Genomic DNA, 19,643 nt, shown 5'->3' with positions numbered 1-19,643 from the left:
TTTTTTATGGTGCTGGAAAGATTATGATGGTAACATCTTCTACGGAGTGGGAGACTATACAACATAGTGTTGATGTATACTGCAATATAAGAAATGGTATACTAATAAGCATAGTATATTGTAATCATATAATCGGAAATTGACAAAGTGAAGATGAAACGAACAATTAGTGTTTGATAGAAAATGAATTTTAATAATGAAAATGTACATGAAAAAAAAAGGATTTGGGAAGCATACCATGTTTATAAGTTTGCAAAAACTTCTTTGTATACTATATTAATGGTAGTATTTTTGGGAGTGCCTTGATTATCATGAATAAGAATATGGAGCCCTTTTTTGCTTTGAACTCGTGAAAGTGCAACATATAACTGGCCATGAGAAAAAACTGGGGTTGGCAAATACAATCCAACAAGTGCCAACGATTGTCCCTGAGATTTGTTAATTGTCATTGCAAATGAAACCATGAATGAAAATTGTCTTCTAATTAGCTTGAATGGCCATGGTGAATCAGAAGGAAAAAGATTCATTCTTGGTATGTATGTTCTATGACCTATGTTAGGCCCAGTAATAATCTCCGCTTCAACAACACTTGAACCAAGTCTTGTAACAATAAGCCTAGTTCCGTTGCATAACCCATCAGCTTGGTCCAAATTTCGTAGTAGGATGATAGGCGTACCAACCTTGATTCTGAGCTTGTGATTTGGTATGCCTGATGTCTTCAATGAGTTTAGAAATTCAGCTGTTAGTACTCCAAATGCAGGACTGAGTAGTTCATCTGATTTGTCAACAGAATCAGCACTACAATACTCTTTCTCCTCACCAGGAATCAAAGACAGGACATAGTCATTTATTTTATCAACAACATCTTTTGTAGAGGCAAAGACAACTCTTTTTTGCAAGAAATCCCCATTGCTGGAGTTGTGTAATAAGTTTGGATATGTTGCTTCAACAATTGCCTGGATAGGATCTTGAAAGTCCTTGATAAGAAACTCATCTGGGATGGTGATTTCACCATAACCATCATTTGGTTCTGCAAGTTTACCATCACCTATGTCTAGTAACCACTCAGAAAATTGTTTTAGTTCATCCAAGTTGGAATGGTCAGTAGGATTTGATTGCAACCGCATATTTTTTGTCAGCTTTAGAATTTGACAATGGTTCCAAATGTAAGATGAATTTAGAGTTGCATAGACAATGTCAGAACGATTACCTCTTGGCACAACAGGTAGAATTTGACGGAAATCACCACCAAAAACAATGACCTTTCCTCCAAAAGGATTGTCGTTGTGCATGATATCCTGTAAACTTTTATCAAGGGCCTCAATACTGTATCTGTGACACATTGGAGCTTCATCCCATATGATGAGTTTTGTGATATGGAACAATTCAGCCAAATCACTCCCTTGATGGATATTGCATGTAGAATTTTTTGTTGCAGGGACAGGAATAACAAACTTAGAATGTGTTGTTCTACCGCCAGGAAATAGTATTGAGGCAATCCCACTTGAAGCTACTGTTAAAACAATGCCGCCAGTAGAGCGTATAGCAGATGATAAAGTTTTCCACACAAATGTCTTGCCTGTGCCACCATATCCATACAGAAAATAAACTCCACCTGATTGAGTTGCAACCACATGCATAATCTTATTAAAAATAGAAGCCTGCTCATCTGCATTTAGTAATGTATGAATGATTTATTATTAGTGTGGATTGTTGGGCATTCATATTGTGTTAGTAAAAAGTAAAAAATTTTGTAAATACCTGTTAGCGACTGGTAGCATTTGTCAAATTCGGCGACCAATATGTCCCTGTTGTAAGCCAGTTCATTGTAGATGAGATTATTTTGGTGTGGGTTGGCGGCATATCCTAGTGGGTATGGCATTGAAGGAAAATCTCGTAGGCTTTTCCTGTTGGCTTGCAAGAGGTTTTGAATTTCCGTTAAACAAAGATGCATTTTTTCTTTGTTTGTTAGTTGGATGCCTATGAATAGTAAAAAATGACATTGTCAGTTAGTGAGTTTTTTGCTATGATTGATACGTATTTATTTAGGATTTATGAAATTACCTTGTCTTCTATGATTAAATACAATATCATCTGCCATCCATTGCCAAGTTTGTTTCCACACATATTCTGGCCTATCCATGGTATTCATAAATAGCAGCTTCACAAATAACTTCCTAAGATAGTGTGGAGTTCCCCAAGTGTTTGCTTCTCGTAAGGCACCAACAAATTCTTGATCACTTCCTATAAAACCTTTTGCAAAGCATGCTTCTCTGAATGTATGATAGACAACATTTTCTACTGTTCTAATATCTTCGTAACATTGTGATCCTTTAGCAAAGGAAAGCATCATCCTCATGTAGAACAACTCTCCACTGGAAGGGGGCACCCAAATCAGCCTGCCAATAGTATTTCCTTGTTTCCTTGGTTTCCAGCATCTTTTTCGTACATCATAAACAAATTTGGACACATATTCAGCATAAGTAAGATCTCGTCCATGATGGTATATTTTATTAGAATCCATCCAAGCTGTGAACATTGATTCTTTGATTGTACTCTTAGCCAGTACTGTGCCAATTTCTTGACTATCTTTCCAGTAAACAGGTTGTTGATTTTCTAGGTGGAAATAAAGGCGTTCAACTGCTGGTGCACGCCCATGCATTGGGAATGCGAAAATCTTCCAACATGCTTCAGGAGCCGACACATACCTGGAGAATGAAAAATAAAATATGAACACATAATTTGTAGTAATTATTAATTAGTTCATAACAAAGGGTTTTTTGTCTATAGAAGAAATGCATTTAATGAGAAGATGATGGACACATACCTACAGTCAAGATAATGTTTAATTTCATCATGAACCTGATTGTGTGTGCCATCCTGGTTTTGGTCATTGACAATAGCTGCTGTAATCCGATCAGATCCTTTGTTGATGTACTTAAACAAATATTTTATTGAGGTACTTTGATTGCACCATTCCACATTTAGGTGTGTTCTATATTTGAGTAGCAAATGTGGACTATATGGGACAACAAATTGATTATCGAGATAAACACTCTGCTTTTGCACAGTCTGTCTGGTGTCTCTTCTTCTATAAACAGGAAAACCATCTTGGTCAACAATTGTGGCTGGCTGAAACTTTTTTGGGAAAAACCTGAAACACTTGCCATTGGCCATACATGGTTCCCTTTTATTGGCTAGTCCACATGGACCATGCATCATGTGGTTGGAGACAATTTGATACAATTCTGGATCTGTGTCCTTGTTTGGTATTTCAGCAGAAATTATGTTGTCAATGTCTTCTAGATTTGGATACTTATTTGAAGGATGCAAAAAGATTAAGATATGAGCATGAGACAATCCTCTTTTTTGCCACTCAATGGTGTAAACAACTGTATTACAAATAAAATATCAGTAGCATGATTAATAATGTATAATTCTAAGTATAATTGTAAAATTGGAATGTAAGCAAAATTTGATGTAGGTGGTAATTACTTACATGCAAGAATGGGACCAAATACATGTCCACTCTTAAGATCATGCATCAACTGGTTTAGTTTCATTTTGAATACCCGTGACACAACATCAGGGCAATCATGAGCTGTAAGATTTGACTTTGCAACTTGTCGTTGTATTTCTGGCCATGCTGGATTACACGTTAATGTCGAGAATAGATCAGGAAATCCAACATGGGCACAAATTGTCATCCCATCAAAATACAATTTTTCCATATATCTCTGACTACCAACGAACGAACTTGGTAGTATAATTCTCTTGCCTTTTTCATTGCCTTGGGTTAAGGGCTGATTATTACAGTCATTTAAATTGATGTACTTGTCAACTCGGAGTTCTTGTTGATGTTGTCTAACATAGTTTAGTTTTTGAGACTCAATCATACAATACCCATCAACAACCCATTGGTGAAACAATCTTCTTGAATAAAGTATTGTTTGTGCTTCATTATCCCTTGATTGCATCATGTAACAAAAATACTCACGCATGGTAACTTTGTTCCTCTTTGCAGCATGGCTATGCGGATGATCCTTATGAAGAATGTTTGGTCTGTAGCCATCTTCATCGTGTGGGTACAAAAGAGGATATTGCAAAGGTAAATATGCAGGATGAAGTTCATTTATTCTTTGCAGCATGTCTGTTTGCTTCTCAATGATGATATCTCTGTTATTTGTACCAACAATTAAAGCAGCCACTTCAGAAGCATTTGGCAAATTATACAATCTTTCATCAGTTTGCCTGTCACTAATGAGCTTTAGTTTCAGGTCACACACTACAGAAGAGTCTAGTTTATCCCTTGCCATTCTGAATTTTTGTGCATATGGATTGTGGGTATCTAGCATATTCTTGATACCAATTATAATGTCTTCATCAACATTATTTTTGATACTGGACATAGACAATTGTTAACGGTAACCATTCTTAAAAAAATATATAAATTTAAATTTAAATAATTATAAAGGTGACATTAGATTAATCGAATGTTTACACTTACGGGTATTGTGAAAGCCTATTGTTGACTTCGTTCTCCGTGTCATAAATATATAGTTGTGCAAACTTTGGTGAGTTATCCGGCATAGGTAGGAGGCTTCCAATAAGGTGATGCGATTGACCATGTATGCGTAATGTAGGAGGACCTCTTCCAGTATTATAGGATGTGTCTACTTTGACACCAGGAGATGTGAATGCAAACATTAGGTTGTATAAACGTATGTTTTGCTGGAATTTCTTTACTTGTGAGTCTCTGCTATCAAAGAGTAGTTGCCGCAAGGGTTGCGGAGCATCATGTAGTATTGGCAGTTGTATTTTACCATCACCACAACATAATGAAAACTTTGGGTTTTTTGTCTATTTATCTTTGTTAATCCTCTCATGATACCACATCTTCGTTTTACATTGCTTGCATTGCCAAATAGGATCTCCAATATCCTTGTAATATGCACCTACATGTAAATGCAGAAATTTAGACATGGTATTACATTGTCAAAGGTAATGAAGGACAATACAACATAATTTGGACAGTGAATGTAAAAACCGGTATTTTCATTGTCATATGGTGCTTCTAGATTGCCATCATAATCGGTATGAGCAAAATCCTCAGTTGCTATGTCGTCAAATGAATAATAATCTATATAGCACATACATAGTCAGCAATTAAATACAAATAGTTGAATATTTAAAAATGTTGTAATTAACATAACAACATATTACTTGTAATAATGTCTCCCTGTGTTATATCGAGTTCGTCATCAGTGTCATCCTAGATGTGCTCCATTAGTTTGGAATTAAATATTGTGTATCTTCCTGAATTTATATGTTGAGAAGTCATCCCAATCTGAGTAGGTCGACAACCTGTAGTTGTATGTGGTGCAGTACATGGTCATGAATTAAGGGTTGACATAGTTATATTCTCTTTCCCAAACTTGGACAACAAATTCCTCTGTATCGAAGATGCATTGATGGTACGTGAATTCACAAAATTTTTTGGTCGAGTTTCAAATTGCCCTGTAAAATCTTGTTGTTTCTGATTCGCAGTCAAAGTGCTTTCTGATAATGGTGTAGACTGTGTATGTGGTAACGCACTGTCTACAAAAGGGTGTGTTTCACATGGTGAGGTACGTCTACGCTTTTCTGCACCAATAATTGTGATACATGCATAAATATTTATAAAATAAGTACAAATTAAAAGAATATTTGAATGTATTGTTACCACTATGTAAATCTGGATTTGGAGTGACAAAGTTTTGTCTTCTTTCTTGCAAAATGTGTTTTCTATGTTTCCTCCGTTGAGCAAAATTTTCCATTTAACCTTTTCGTAATGAATAAGTTCTACAATATTATGTCGCAGCTTCATAATACAAATGTCAAATAAACATACTCAAATACCATCACCTAATATGCATCCCATACATGTACATTCATTAGTGGACAATAATTAATGTAAAGTATAATTTATTGCATTAACATAAAAAGCTTACTTGAGAGTTAGCAATAGAAGTAAGTGATGTGGTGTTGTTGTTTAGCAGCTTCACTTTTGGTTCCTCATTTATGAATAGATGCGTTTTAGATGGTGGTGAATGTTGTTGAAGATGGGAGACTAAGGTTATGAATTATTCTCCATTAATTTTCTGCACTAAAGCTATTAAACAAAAAAGAAGAAGTGGTTTCGGTCCATTGGCACTAATTTGTGGAGTTTTCTTTTCCTCCAAGCCTGTGATCAAAGATTGTGTGGCCCTCACGCTTGTGTCAATCAGGCCCACAGTACACAACAGTACTAGTTATTAATTGCTCCATTAAATGTGGTTGTAGCCTTTATTGATATGCACGCAAATGTCTAATTAATCCTGGGAATTTGTACTTTTGATTTGACAAACGGGAAAAGTTGTTGTATTTGTGATATCTTTTTAAATATTTAATTTATTAATATGCATTGATATTTCTTAAAAAAATCTAGAGTATATTTTTTTTTTGATAAAATATATTTTATAGATATCCACAGTAGTTAAAGTCGTAAAAAATTTGTTGGTGTTCAAACAGAATGATTAATAAGACTAAAAACTAAATTCATTGTACCCATTACATTATTTTAGGAATAAAAATTCACTTAATTAACAAACATTGGTAATATTAAGCAATCAAGAATAAATATCATATTAATCAACTAACATCAAATACCTTATTCAAACATGTAAAGGCATAAATATAGCAACTAAGTAAATTCATAATCAATAGCATCCAAATCTTAAGCGAGTTTGTTGTTCATAAAACTTACATTACAAATAATAAATTGTCTGGTTCCCCAAGGGAATATTAAAATGGTTATAAATATTACATGATTACTAAATAAAATATCAAACAAAGTTACAAATATTTTAAACCAAAATATTAAAGGCTAGTGGATTCTGAACATAAATAATCATGGGGAGTCGTCCTCGTCCTCGTCCCACACAGTTTGCTTTCTGGCAATGACCTCCCAAAGAAGTTGATTAGGCCTGAAATAAAAGACAACTTCGTCACCGGCCATCAAATCATTTTCTGTTAAGAATTGGAACCATGGCTCAGCAAAACATTGAAGCCCATTATGCATACTCAACTTCCAAAAGTGACGACGCCCATGAACACCAAGGACAGTAACATACTCGTCTCTTGCATTAACATAACTCACAGCATCGAGTGACAGTACCTACATTGGAACGAAGCTAGTCAGTAAATATTTAAAAGGTATTATATTAGAAAACAAAAACAAACTTCATATGACCAAAGTGTTACCAATGGATAAAGTCTAACAATCATGCGATTGTCGACATCCACAGTAAACACATATTCTCTGGCAGAATGGGCAAGCCTGCCACATGTCTGTGTATGCAGTGGCGGTGAAAAGTGGATATCAAACTTCCAATTCTTGTCTGGCGCAGCAAATGTGATCATCACACCTTCATATATTCCCATATCCCTCCTGAAGTGTTTGAGACCATCACCAATGTAAACTCGGTTACTAAATTTTCTAACTCTTATATGGTGCTTCTTTCCATTGTAGTCCAACACCACATAATTCGGGTAATCTGGAGCCCATTGTTTATGATAAACAGAGGGTACCTCAATGATATTCTGGAAGTAAAGACCTAAACATGTTACTGATTTATATGGGATCATGTAAATATTTCAACATATATTATTTTTTTGTGGGATTAAAAGAAATGGATAAATATCATAGAGGATGGCAAATACAAACCCTGTCAACATGAAATACGGCCTTAAATTGGTATGTCATACCTGATGCGAAAAACATAGGTGGGTCCTGAATGGCATAACCAAAATGCAACCAAATAAAATAATTTAATACAAACAAATAATGAAACATAACAACAGGTATACGAAGGTACTGACGAAAATGATCAATAAATACCGTTAATGTTCCGAATACAATCCTTAATATTCAATAGCGGTTGCAAAAATATGTAGTGAATCATGCACACGCAGGATTATAAGGCAGTACAAACAAAAATAATGGTTCTTTACAACAAACCTGCAAATCAAAATAGAAAAATACGCTATACGAAGGCACAACAAAATATATGTACTTGGGTTTGTGTTTGGAAGACATTTTTTAAAAACATGTAACCAAAGATGGACCAAAAACATATAAGAAGTATCACACAAATAATAGGAAAAGACATAAATCTTACAGTCATATTTTCCAAATCTGCGGACTGAAAATGATGAATATCGTAGTCAACAGTGTTACAAACATCAACATCATGTAGTCTATAAAGGGCATATAACATACATATAACATATAATAACCATACAAAAAGGAGGGAAAAGTAAAATACACTAACAACATTGCAAGGATTAGTGATGAACGAATGTTGAACATATACAAATGAGAAGGAAAAGAGGAACGATGGAAAAACATATACAAAGTAAAGACGAAGGATGGAAAAGTTAAAGAACTTACGACATTGGAGGCGGTTGATGATTGTGTACTCATATTGTTAAGGGTTGTATGACGTTCTTTGAGAAATGACATAAGAAATGTGGATAATTGTTGGTGGTGGTTTGATATACTGAACGTTTTGTAATTATTATTATTGAATGAAAATGAACGGGGTTTAGTAAATACATAACCTACTTGGCGTAGCAGTTATTGCTTATTCTCACCGGTTTTTAAGTGACGTCTCTTCAAATATACTACTATTTTAATACTATTTAATAGCGCGACTATCAACAGTTAATTAACAGTTCATAATAATAAATGTTTTCTTAATTATATAAACTAAATTCAAATATTTAATACTGCTGATGTGTATTAGTTGGGAGGCTTTTACACTTCCCGTAATAATAATGATTACCTTTCTCACCCCCCAATAATGATTAGACCACTACAACTTTCGACACATATATTGTGCATTGGGAATTTGCACCTACTCACATTTGTACTTTATAATTGCTCAATTAATTACTATGCACTGATCTATATCTAAATTGTACCCATAAGACTTATTATAGCTATAAGCCCATGATCCTTTTGATGGCATCGAGCATACCTGTGTATATGTATTATTTCCAAGATGATCCTTTGGCCGGATTTTGTAAATGAGTATACGTTACCTTGATAAGTACGTCAGCATGATATGTGAAGCTTTAAATCCTACGTTTGTACTTGAAAACCTGCAAGTAAATAAAAGTATCACATTTTGTATTCCATATTAAAATTATATATTAAAATAATAATACTCAACTTTTGGTTACGAAAATAAAAGACATAACATAAAATGTTCTGAATAAACGAATTTGAATCTTAGGACAATTTTAACTTAAAATTGTAATACAATGCATAAAACACTTCAAACACTTGCATGTAAATAAAAGTATGACATTCCATATTAAAATTATATACTAAAATGATAAAACTCAAGTTTTGTTTGCGAAAATGAAAGACATAAAATTTACTGAACAAATTGATTACACAAATTTGAATTTGACAACAATGTTAATTTCATTTTAATACAATGCATAAAACTATTCAAACACAACACAAAACGTTGAATGATTTCAGTAAATTTTCAAGAACAATTAAAATACATTAATGTTTGGTATTTTAATATGAATCTTATATCCGCATTTCATTATGAAAAATTTTAAAGTTATTATTTTGTTACTATCATATTCTACATTAACTATTTTATAAATTAACTCAAGGTTGATGCTGGCATAAGTTGTAACATTCATACAATTCATTCTTCATACATCGATAATTAAACTTGTTCCACATCACAAAATACATCATAATGATGACCTAATTGTTTAAACCAAAAGGTATGAGATGTCAAACATAACATACATACATCACTTAAAAAGTTACAATTTTTTAAATCAAAATAACAACTAATTACTCAGCTTTTATATGCTTGTTGGTCGATAGTTCATATGTTGCGAAGTCGTCACTATCAAACTGACTACTTTCTTGCTGATCGGACGTTCTTTTTGCAGGAGTTACAAAGGCAGCATTTCCAGGATCATATTCAGATGACTGTGACAATGAAGGCTGTGTAACAATACATATATTATTAGTAAATAACAATTATTAGTAAATAACAATACAATAATAATTAAAGTGGTTCCCGGTAAAAACAAATAATGTAAACAAATAAATAAAATTTCTACTGTAGGATGGTAATCTTGTTGTGATGAAGATGCAGCACCAACAGCCAGTGACTTGTTGCTTATACATTGTTCATCCTGCAAGTAAGAATAGATTGATAAGAATTTTTTAAAAAAAATCTACGAATTACACTGACATGGTCAAATTATTATTACCTGTAGACCTAGTGTGGATATCACTGATTGTATATGATGTTCCTGTTCACTAAAATCCAACACAGATGATTGGTGCATCTGTATACGGTGTTTGAATCTGACAACCCAAGTTTTACCCAACAATTGATCAACACACGCAGGGAACACCTTGATCTCATCACCACTCTACAAATAAAAAACCATTTTAAATACACATTTGTGTTCATTGATCATTTTGTAATATAATTGTAATATAAATAACTTACCGCTATCAACTCTTGACAACATTCATCTGCAGTTTTACCAAATATTTTGATACATACTGCATCCCAAAAATGGAAGTTCGCCTTCTCCCCATTCTGTTTCATCTTGACAACTAACTTATACCTAGACCAACAAAACATTCTTACAGAAAACAGTGAATGTGGATGACTTAAAGAACAAAAATTCGAATAACTATTCAATTCGTATTCGGCGAAAAATAAATGTTACCTTGGAATAGTGTGAGTAACATGATTCTGGCACGAACGACAAGCTGCACCTATTTTTAATGGATCAAAAGTGGTAGTACAGTATGTACAACTGTCATAACTCTATGGGGTATCAATCATCACCTCATCGACAGTGCCCACTGTCAAACAGTAACAGTCCTAAATAAGTTTAATTCATTTTGAAAATTTATAAGAAATTAGAAATATCATAACAAAGTCCTCGGCTAACTATACATTAAGTTCATCACAAATTGATAATATTATAACAGATTAAGTTCATAAAATGAATATAATAATAATCTAAAAACAATGCCTTTAATAATAAATAAGAATACTTGAAAATGATAATGACTCTCATCATTTTAAATTAACAACAGTTAATAGACTTACCTGTTGCAGAGTCTTTATTTCACCAAAGCTCACTATTTGAGCATTATGCAAAAACTTATCTTAGCAATACTGGGTAGACTACGACTAAGAAACACCACCCTCATCATCTAGACCACCAATATAAAATGGCACACGTAAACTGCATCAATGAAGAATATAAATGTATACCTGTACCAAACTGCTTAATAACCTAGCAAAGAAATCCAAATCATTCATTGTACCTATCATGGAATTGTTGGATTTCTACAATGTCACCATTCACATACAACTTCAAACCATGCTTTATATTTTGTACACTGAGGGGATACTTGTCTGCAAAAAATATAACGCATATAATGCATTCATAAATTGAAGTCAACAATGAAACATTTAATAAATGGAGAATGACTTAATACTGACCCTTGGGTTCTTTGATCTTAGCAAGGGTTAGCATAACAACCAATGGCTTTTACACCAAATGGTTTTTCTCAATAGCATCATCCAGCTGAAGAGCATATTCCTCCCACACAGTCATGATGATCTCAGCATGACTATAACATAACAAAACATATACATACATGTTGTGTCTCAACTGGGGTAGAATGACAAAGTTAAATTTGATTACAGATCACAAAATACTACAGAGGATGATTAAAATTAAAAAGACCTGTTGTCTCTCAACTTGACAGTTACTCTGTATGCAGGATTAACTGTTTTGCGTTCAATCACTTCAGTAATAACACCCACAATATCTATTTACATTGCAAACACAGTAATGCTAATTATGTTAAATATATTCATACCAACTAATGATGCGTACAACAATGATGCCTACCAAAAAGATAAATTGCATACCAACTAAAGTATCAGGTTTTGCAACGCCTGAAATTATATCAGCAAATGAAGTAATGGTATGAACATTAGGATGAATCTCAGGTCTGTCCACCTCTTTGACAGACGTTGTCTTCACGAAATAAACCAAATATTTAATTGCACTCACTTTGTAGTCAGAATGAGTATCAACAACCTTTACGTTCTTAATAACATATGCACCACCACAACGCAACTTGAGCTCAAATTCAGGGAAAATTTCTTGCGATAGAGTTGCCCCAATCTTTGTACCCTGCAACAAATACAAATGACACTTGTCAGTTAACAACAAATACAAATGACACTTGTCAGTTAACTAAAGTAGAAAAACTTGTTAAACTGAACAACATTTAAATTACCGTATGGTCCATCAACACCATCTCAATGGATTGTCGACCATTATGTTTGTTAACACGCCACATATCAGTTATTCGCACGACTATCTTCCAAGTACCTTTCTTTGTATGCAGTTCATATAGGAGGTTTTCTTTGCGAGACATGACTACAAAGAAATTTATGTCAAGCATTGAACAAATAAAAGAGGATTGAAAAAATAAATGAGGATTGAACAAATAAATGAGGAAAGAACAAACCTGCAGGTTTTGTCTTCGGCTTCTTGGTTATTCTCCGCCAACAGACAACCAAATTAAAGAGTATTGAACAAAAATGAGGGTAGACAAAATAAATGAAAACAACAACAACAAAAAGTACTAAAACATGCACATGCAACATCAACAAAGGTCCAACCCTTTGTCTTGATGGCATACACCGATAAAGAAGTGAAAAAACCAAACATACCAAACCAAGCCAAACAAAAATGAAGACCAAAACACAACAAATCTGGGTTTAGGAAACGATAACATAATGATAAAATGCCCAAAGGTCTAACCTTTTGTTTCGTTGTCCTGCAAAAAGTTAAGAATAAAACAAAAACGTATTCACTGATAGACATGCATCATCAAAAATGGTTCATAGACAAAAATAACCCACCAAAAAATGAAAACTCATATACCCTAACAAAAATGCATACACCGATATACAAAAACGCATACACCGATAAAGCAGTCAAAAAACCAAACATATCAAACCAAGCCAAACAAAAATGAAGACCAAAACACAACAAATCTGGGTTTAGGAAACGATAACATAATGATAAAATGCCAAAAGGTCTAACCTTTTGTATCGTTGTCTTGCAAAAACTTAAGAATAAAACAAAAACGTATTCATTGATAGACATGCATCATCAAAAAGACCTAAAATGCAAAGGAGAGCAAATCGAAATGAGAGAGCATTCAAAACCCAAAATCCAAAAGCTACAACGGAAATGAAAAATGGAAAGGCGTGTAGCAATGGAAAGCGTGAGACATCGAAAATAGTGAAAAATTAGAAAACGCGCATCGGTAACTGAAGGGTTACCCAGAAAACGACAAAAATAATTAATGGCAAGTGAAAAGACATTTTTGGGCGGGAATGGGAAGCACTGGTATGTCGACACGTAGGCACTGGCAATGTCACGTCAGTATTGTCAGGGCCTTGTTTGTATCATGATAGATGATTTAATGAATATTATATATTATAATTTAAAAATTCATCACAATGTCAAGTATGTATATAAAATATATTTAAATATTTATTATATATCTACTAATTTACCTTTATTAAAATTTAAACTAAATAAAATATATTAAAAATTAAAATAATATAAAAATTTATTCTTATAAATTATAAGATGTGAATTGAATACCTAACATTGAAAACTAAGCTAGTTTGTAGTAATATATAATTCAATTTTCTTTATTCCTATGTAATTAAGTTATTTTCAAGTAATTTTATAGGTAGTATAAATAAAATTATTCTATATCTATAACAATTTAAAAATTATTTTCTAGTTAAGTCCTAACTAATTTATAGTTAATTAAAGATATATATATATATATATATATATATATATATATATATATATAATATTTAGCCAATTTAATTTACTTTTTATGTTATAATTTTTTAGTTAAGTCCTAACTAATTTATAGTTAATTAAAGATATATATATATATATATATATATATATATATAATATTTAGCCAATTTAATTTAATTTTTATGTTATAATTTTTTTTACTTATTTATTCAAATATTTGTCACAATTTGACCATTCAAACAAAATAATCATAGAGAAATATTTTTTTTTGAAAAAGCAAAAGTGAAATTTATTAATAAATAATTTTCCGAAGTTTAATCCTGGAATATAAAAAGACTTTTTAATTTGAATTTTTTTTACATACTTTTAGAATATAAATTTCGTAAGTCACTTTTCATATTTTGGGAATTTAAATTCTAGAATTCATTTCATTTTTCATAATTGAAATTCTAGAACAATGAAATCACACTCAGTTATAAGAACCTGTGGAAGGTGTGGATAGCTAGAATGGAAACAAAGCAATAGCCTTTTTCTTTGAACTGAATTTCTTCTAGACTGAGTAAAGGCCTAGGCCCAATATAGACCATATTGTCTAGTTTTTCTTTGCGCACCCAGTAAATTTCTGGTACACCCACCATAACATGTGCAATTCCAATTTTGTCTTCCGTAAAACTGATATGGATTGCAAATCTGTAAGTCCAACCTATGACTTTCACGTTATTTGCACGACGTTCTAACCAACTGAACTAATAAGTCAATTATGTTATAAAATAATTAATATCATTATATATAACACTAAAATTTCTAATATATATTTAATGCCCATGCAAATTTACATAATAAATTTTGTGACAATTAATTTTAATCTAATAATTAATTATTTTATATATATAAATTGTAAATAAAAATCATAAATTTAATAAAAATTTATATATGTAAAAAAATACATTATTAACATAAGTTTACTAATTTATTTTTTGATCTTATTACGATTAATTTTGATCTAATAATATATTTTTTTACATATATAAATTTTAAAAAAATCATAGGATTCATAAAAATTTATATATGTAAAAAAATTAATTATTAGATCAAAATTAATCATTACAAAATTTATTATGTAAATTTATATGTACATTAAATATACATTAGAATTTTTAATGTTATATATAGCAACATTAATTATTTTAAAACATAATTGACCTATTAGCTTAGTTGGCTAGAGAGGTGTGCTAATAAGGCGAAAGTGATAGGTTCGTTCCTGTTTGAGCCATTAATTTTAAATCAATTCGCAAAACATATTTTTGAAGGCAATCCGTATCGGGCTTAGGAATTGTCAATCCGTATCAATTTTACGGAATGAGCAAAATTGGAATTGCGCATGTTGTGCTGGGTGTACTAGAAATTTACTGGGTGCACAAAGAAAAACCCCATATTGTCTATCCAACCTAGACCCAAATGATTTGGTCTTAACATGTTAGAAGTGCAATAAAATTTTCCATCACCTCCTAGGCTTCTACCAAGAGAAGGCATATGTTGACTCTAATACATTTGAATTCATCTTAACCATTGCTATTTTTTTTTTTTTTTATGGAATTAACCATTGCTATTATTCTACTGAAGTTACTCTTAATTAAGTTGAACATTGAAGCACAATTGTAGGTACCCACATCGAGCATTTCATAGCAAACACTGCCACAAAGCAGCAGGACCATCATAAAAGAGAAGTTCTAAATTCTAATTAGCAAGTTTAGGATTTAAGACTTGTTTTTAGAACTAAGTTTAGGAAGGTTACGCAAATAACTCCCATTTATAATAACCAAACTACACTATATATATCGTCTTAAAACTTATTTTTCCATAAAATGCCTAAAAAACTTAAGATGGTGTAATTAGGATAATTGTTATTTTTGAAATGCATAATTTTGATAACTATAAAGTATAAAGTATAAGAGAAAAAAAGTTATATATTGATAGTGCAAAAATTTTACAATGTCATCCAATCACAACCCATTATATACGATAAGTTTGTTGACTTTTATGATAATTATTTTAAAAGTTATATTAGCGGTGAATTGCGATTGAATGACAATGTAAAGATGTTTTATACTGTCAACACATGATCATTAAACTCAAAGTATAAGGAAAAAAAAGAGTTATATATTGGTAGTGTAAATTTTTTTACACCGTCATCTAATCACAGTTCATCACGTATGGTAATTTTATTAACTTTTATGATAATTACTTTAAAAGTCATGTTAATAGTGAATTGTGATTAGATGATAGTGTAAAGGTGTTTTACACTGTTAGTGGATGATCATTAAACTCAAAGTATAAGAGAAAAAAAGTTATACACTGATAGTGTAAAAAAAATTATATCGTCATTCAATCAGAGTTCATGTCTGAAAAGTTTGTTGACTTGTATATTAATTACTTTAAAGGTCATATTAATGATGAATTGTATTTGAATGTCAATGTAAAGGTATTTTACACCGTCATCCAATCACAACACACAATATATGATAAGTTTGTTGATTTTGATGAATTATTTAAAAAGTTATATTAAAAGTAATGTATAAGATTTTTACATTGTTAATACATAACCATTAAATTTAAAGATAAGAGAAAAAGAATTATGCACTTGTAACCTGATTTTGATTACTTTTAATATAATATAATATAATATTTTTTTCTCAGTGTAGTTGACTCATATTGTCAAGTATATCTCTTGTTTTACTGTTATGTGAATCTCAATAAAACTATTTAAATAAAAAGTTACAAATTAAATAAAGACTATTGATTGATATGCTTTGTTGCTTAAAGTATAATGTGATTACTTGTATAAACCATTAGTCACACCATCAACTTCTTTTAATATAAATCTTATGAAGGACATAATTTCCTTAAGAAAATAAAGGGCATAATTTTTTATTTATAAAGTTTAAAGAATTTAATTATTATAAAAAAATGTCTTGATACTAAGATTTCATCTTAGTTATAATAGAAAATAAAATATCTCACAGGCTTAACCAAATAACCAATCCATCAACTTTAATTGAAAAGAAAAAACTTGAAAATCTTTAATATGAAATAAATTTTTGTTTTATTAGTTGTTGAATGTTCTAGATTTGATCGTCTCAAATCAAAACATGGGATTGATATTCATTTTTCTCCTAATTTTTACCATTTCATCCAAACAAAACATTAACGAATAGAAAAATGTATTGTATGAAGAAAATTATGCTGAAAAAAGTAAAATTCACTTATGTGATCTTTACATTTTAAGAGTTAATGTTATAACTTTTGACAAATATCTTGTTTAAAAAAAATCAACAGATAGAAATAGAACCAATCCAAAACCTGCCACCATATGTAGTTGATTGATTAATTAATTGATAATTACTCATGTGGTTATTATTAATTAAATAGTTAATCATTTCTTGTTTTGTACCTATTTAACCTTTTTTTCTTTCTTTTTTTTTTTTGGGCCAAACAAAGGGAAGAAAACCACCTTCACTAGGCATGAGTAAGACCGCATAACAAGAAAACCACAATACCGTCCGTAAAAAAAACAAAACAGAAAGAAAACAAAGCTGAAAACGGTGACGGAATCCACGGGAACGATCAGATTCCACTTGCAATCCGCTTGACGGAAATGTTGACCGGACAATTTGAGATTTATGTATTTATTTATTAAATTAACATGAGAAAGAGAATAACTTTTGAGAAAGACAGGTGAAAGAGCTTTGAGCACACGGATAACAGAAGGAAAAAGAGAGAAAGATGAAATGAAGCTCAATGCAGATCAAATGTAACGACGAGTTACATAGAAACTATGCAAATAAAATCCCGCAAGGTAACGTCATCCGGACGATAAAATGGTATTTTGTAAAAATAATTTTAGACAGTTATCAAATCAGAACACGTATGATTCCCAAAAAAAATAATCAGAACACGTATGACAAAATTTGTCAATTATTACTATGATTATCCTTAAAATCATGTAAATGATGATACACAATTACATGATACTGTATAAAGTTATTTTATATTACTAGAGAATATTGGATTAAGATTTTAATTTTCTTTTATAAAAAAGTCTAGTTATATTCCATGAGAATTTTTAAATAGTAAAAATAAATCTTTCATTGTTTAATTAAGGTTTTTAAATTTTTTTAAGAAAAATAATAAAATTCAGTGTTATTTAATTAAATTTTTTTTATAATTTATAAAAAGTTTTTTGATATTAAAAAATATATAAATTTGAATGGACGATTTTTTAAAAAATATTTTGATAAATTTCATTAAACTTTTAGTATAAAACATTTATCAAATAATCTAACTAAAATCTTTAAGATTTTATTATATTTTTTTCTTTCTTTTACTATTGAGTACCAAATTTTATTCTCTCTTCACACATATCATCTTCTCTTTTTAATATTCTTCAAAATGCATATGTTGTATATATTTTTGCTATTTTTTTGGAATAAAAGAATGTCAAATATACTTCTCTCCTAATATATGCTTATTATTACATCACATTTAAACATGTATTAGATTTATCATGAAATAATTATAGTAATTAAAAATAATTAGAAAACCAATATATAATTTTAAATTTATTGTTAAAATCTAAAAATGAGAATAAAAAGATGCTATTATAAGAAAAGTTAGTATATGAAAACATAAAAAATACTTTTAAAAAATTATATTAGTTTTACTTTTTTTTTTATCTAAATCTCATCATTTATTATTTTTTTTTTTATCAACTCTTGTAATATATATATATATATATGCAGATGTAAGAAGATGAGTATGAGCTGAAACTTACAATGTCACATGTGAAGCTTATCTTACTCTATTTAATTAATCTCTTAATGTTAAAATAACTTATATTTGATACATATTAAGGAATGATTTAATATATTATTTGAAATAATAAATTTAAAAAAGAATTTAAGTTTCATACATAAAATAAAAATTATTATATTACTAATTAATTATAAATAATTTTAAGAATGACTTATAAAATAATTCTTATAGAAGTTAATACTGTTATCTTAAAGGACTGTTTTTATGATTCAATGATAGCATAAAATGAACTTTAGATTGTATATTTAAGTTAAATTATTTAAAATATTAATTCTTTAAAGTAATTTATACCTTGTTTTGTTAAAGGTTACTTTAAATAAAAAAACTTCAAAAATTAAAATAAAAATAGTTTGATAATTTTAAGAGAATTTAATTATAAAATATTCAATCACACTTTGACTTAAGATAATTATTTTAAAAATTAATAAATTTATCATATATAGTGAGTGTTGATTAGATGACGGTATAAAATCTTTTATATGTATATAATCCTTTTTTCATTTTAATATTCGGAAAAAGTTGTTTCTTTTATTAGAAAATAAAAATTCATTAAATGATGTATTTTTAATATAATGACAACAATCTTCTTTTTTTTTTACGAAGACAACTATCGTATTTAAACCTAGAATTTTTTTAAACTACTCAAACTTATGCTTATAAAGTAAATAAATAATTCTAACTTTTTACAATCTCTTTTTTTGTGTGTATTTCCTCCGTTATTAATTTCTTTAATTTTTAGGAGCATTTTATAAAATTATATTTAACAATAACTTTTTCTATAAAAAAAAAGTCAAACACAACCAAAACATAAT

At 30.2% G+C, this 19,643-nt stretch overlaps 1 protein-coding gene and 1 pseudogene across 1 annotated transcript; both read right to left on the bottom strand.

The window, feature by feature from the left end:
- Nucleotides 1-242: 242 nt before the first annotated feature.
- On the bottom strand, nucleotides 243-11,625 carry LOC100788986 (uncharacterized; annotated as a pseudogene).
- Nucleotides 11,626-11,640: 15 nt separating this feature from the next.
- On the bottom strand, nucleotides 11,641-12,541 carry LOC102663552 (uncharacterized). Its single transcript, XM_006579240.1, has 4 exons — nucleotides 12,401-12,541; nucleotides 12,027-12,294; nucleotides 11,839-11,923; nucleotides 11,641-11,722 (listed from the first exon to the last, which is right to left on the bottom strand). The coding sequence occupies exons 1-4, from the start codon at nucleotides 12,539-12,541 to the stop codon at nucleotides 11,641-11,643; spliced, it is 576 nt and encodes a 191-aa protein (XP_006579303.1).
- Between the last annotated feature and the right edge of the window lie 7,102 nt (nucleotides 12,542-19,643).

Source organism: Glycine max, chromosome 4 (genome assembly GCF_000004515.6).
Source record: "Glycine max cultivar Williams 82 chromosome 4, Glycine_max_v4.0, whole genome shotgun sequence".
In the NCBI taxonomy this organism is placed as follows: Eukaryota; Viridiplantae; Streptophyta; class Magnoliopsida; order Fabales; family Fabaceae; genus Glycine; species Glycine max.
This window is presented reverse-complemented; position numbering and strand designations above follow the sequence as displayed.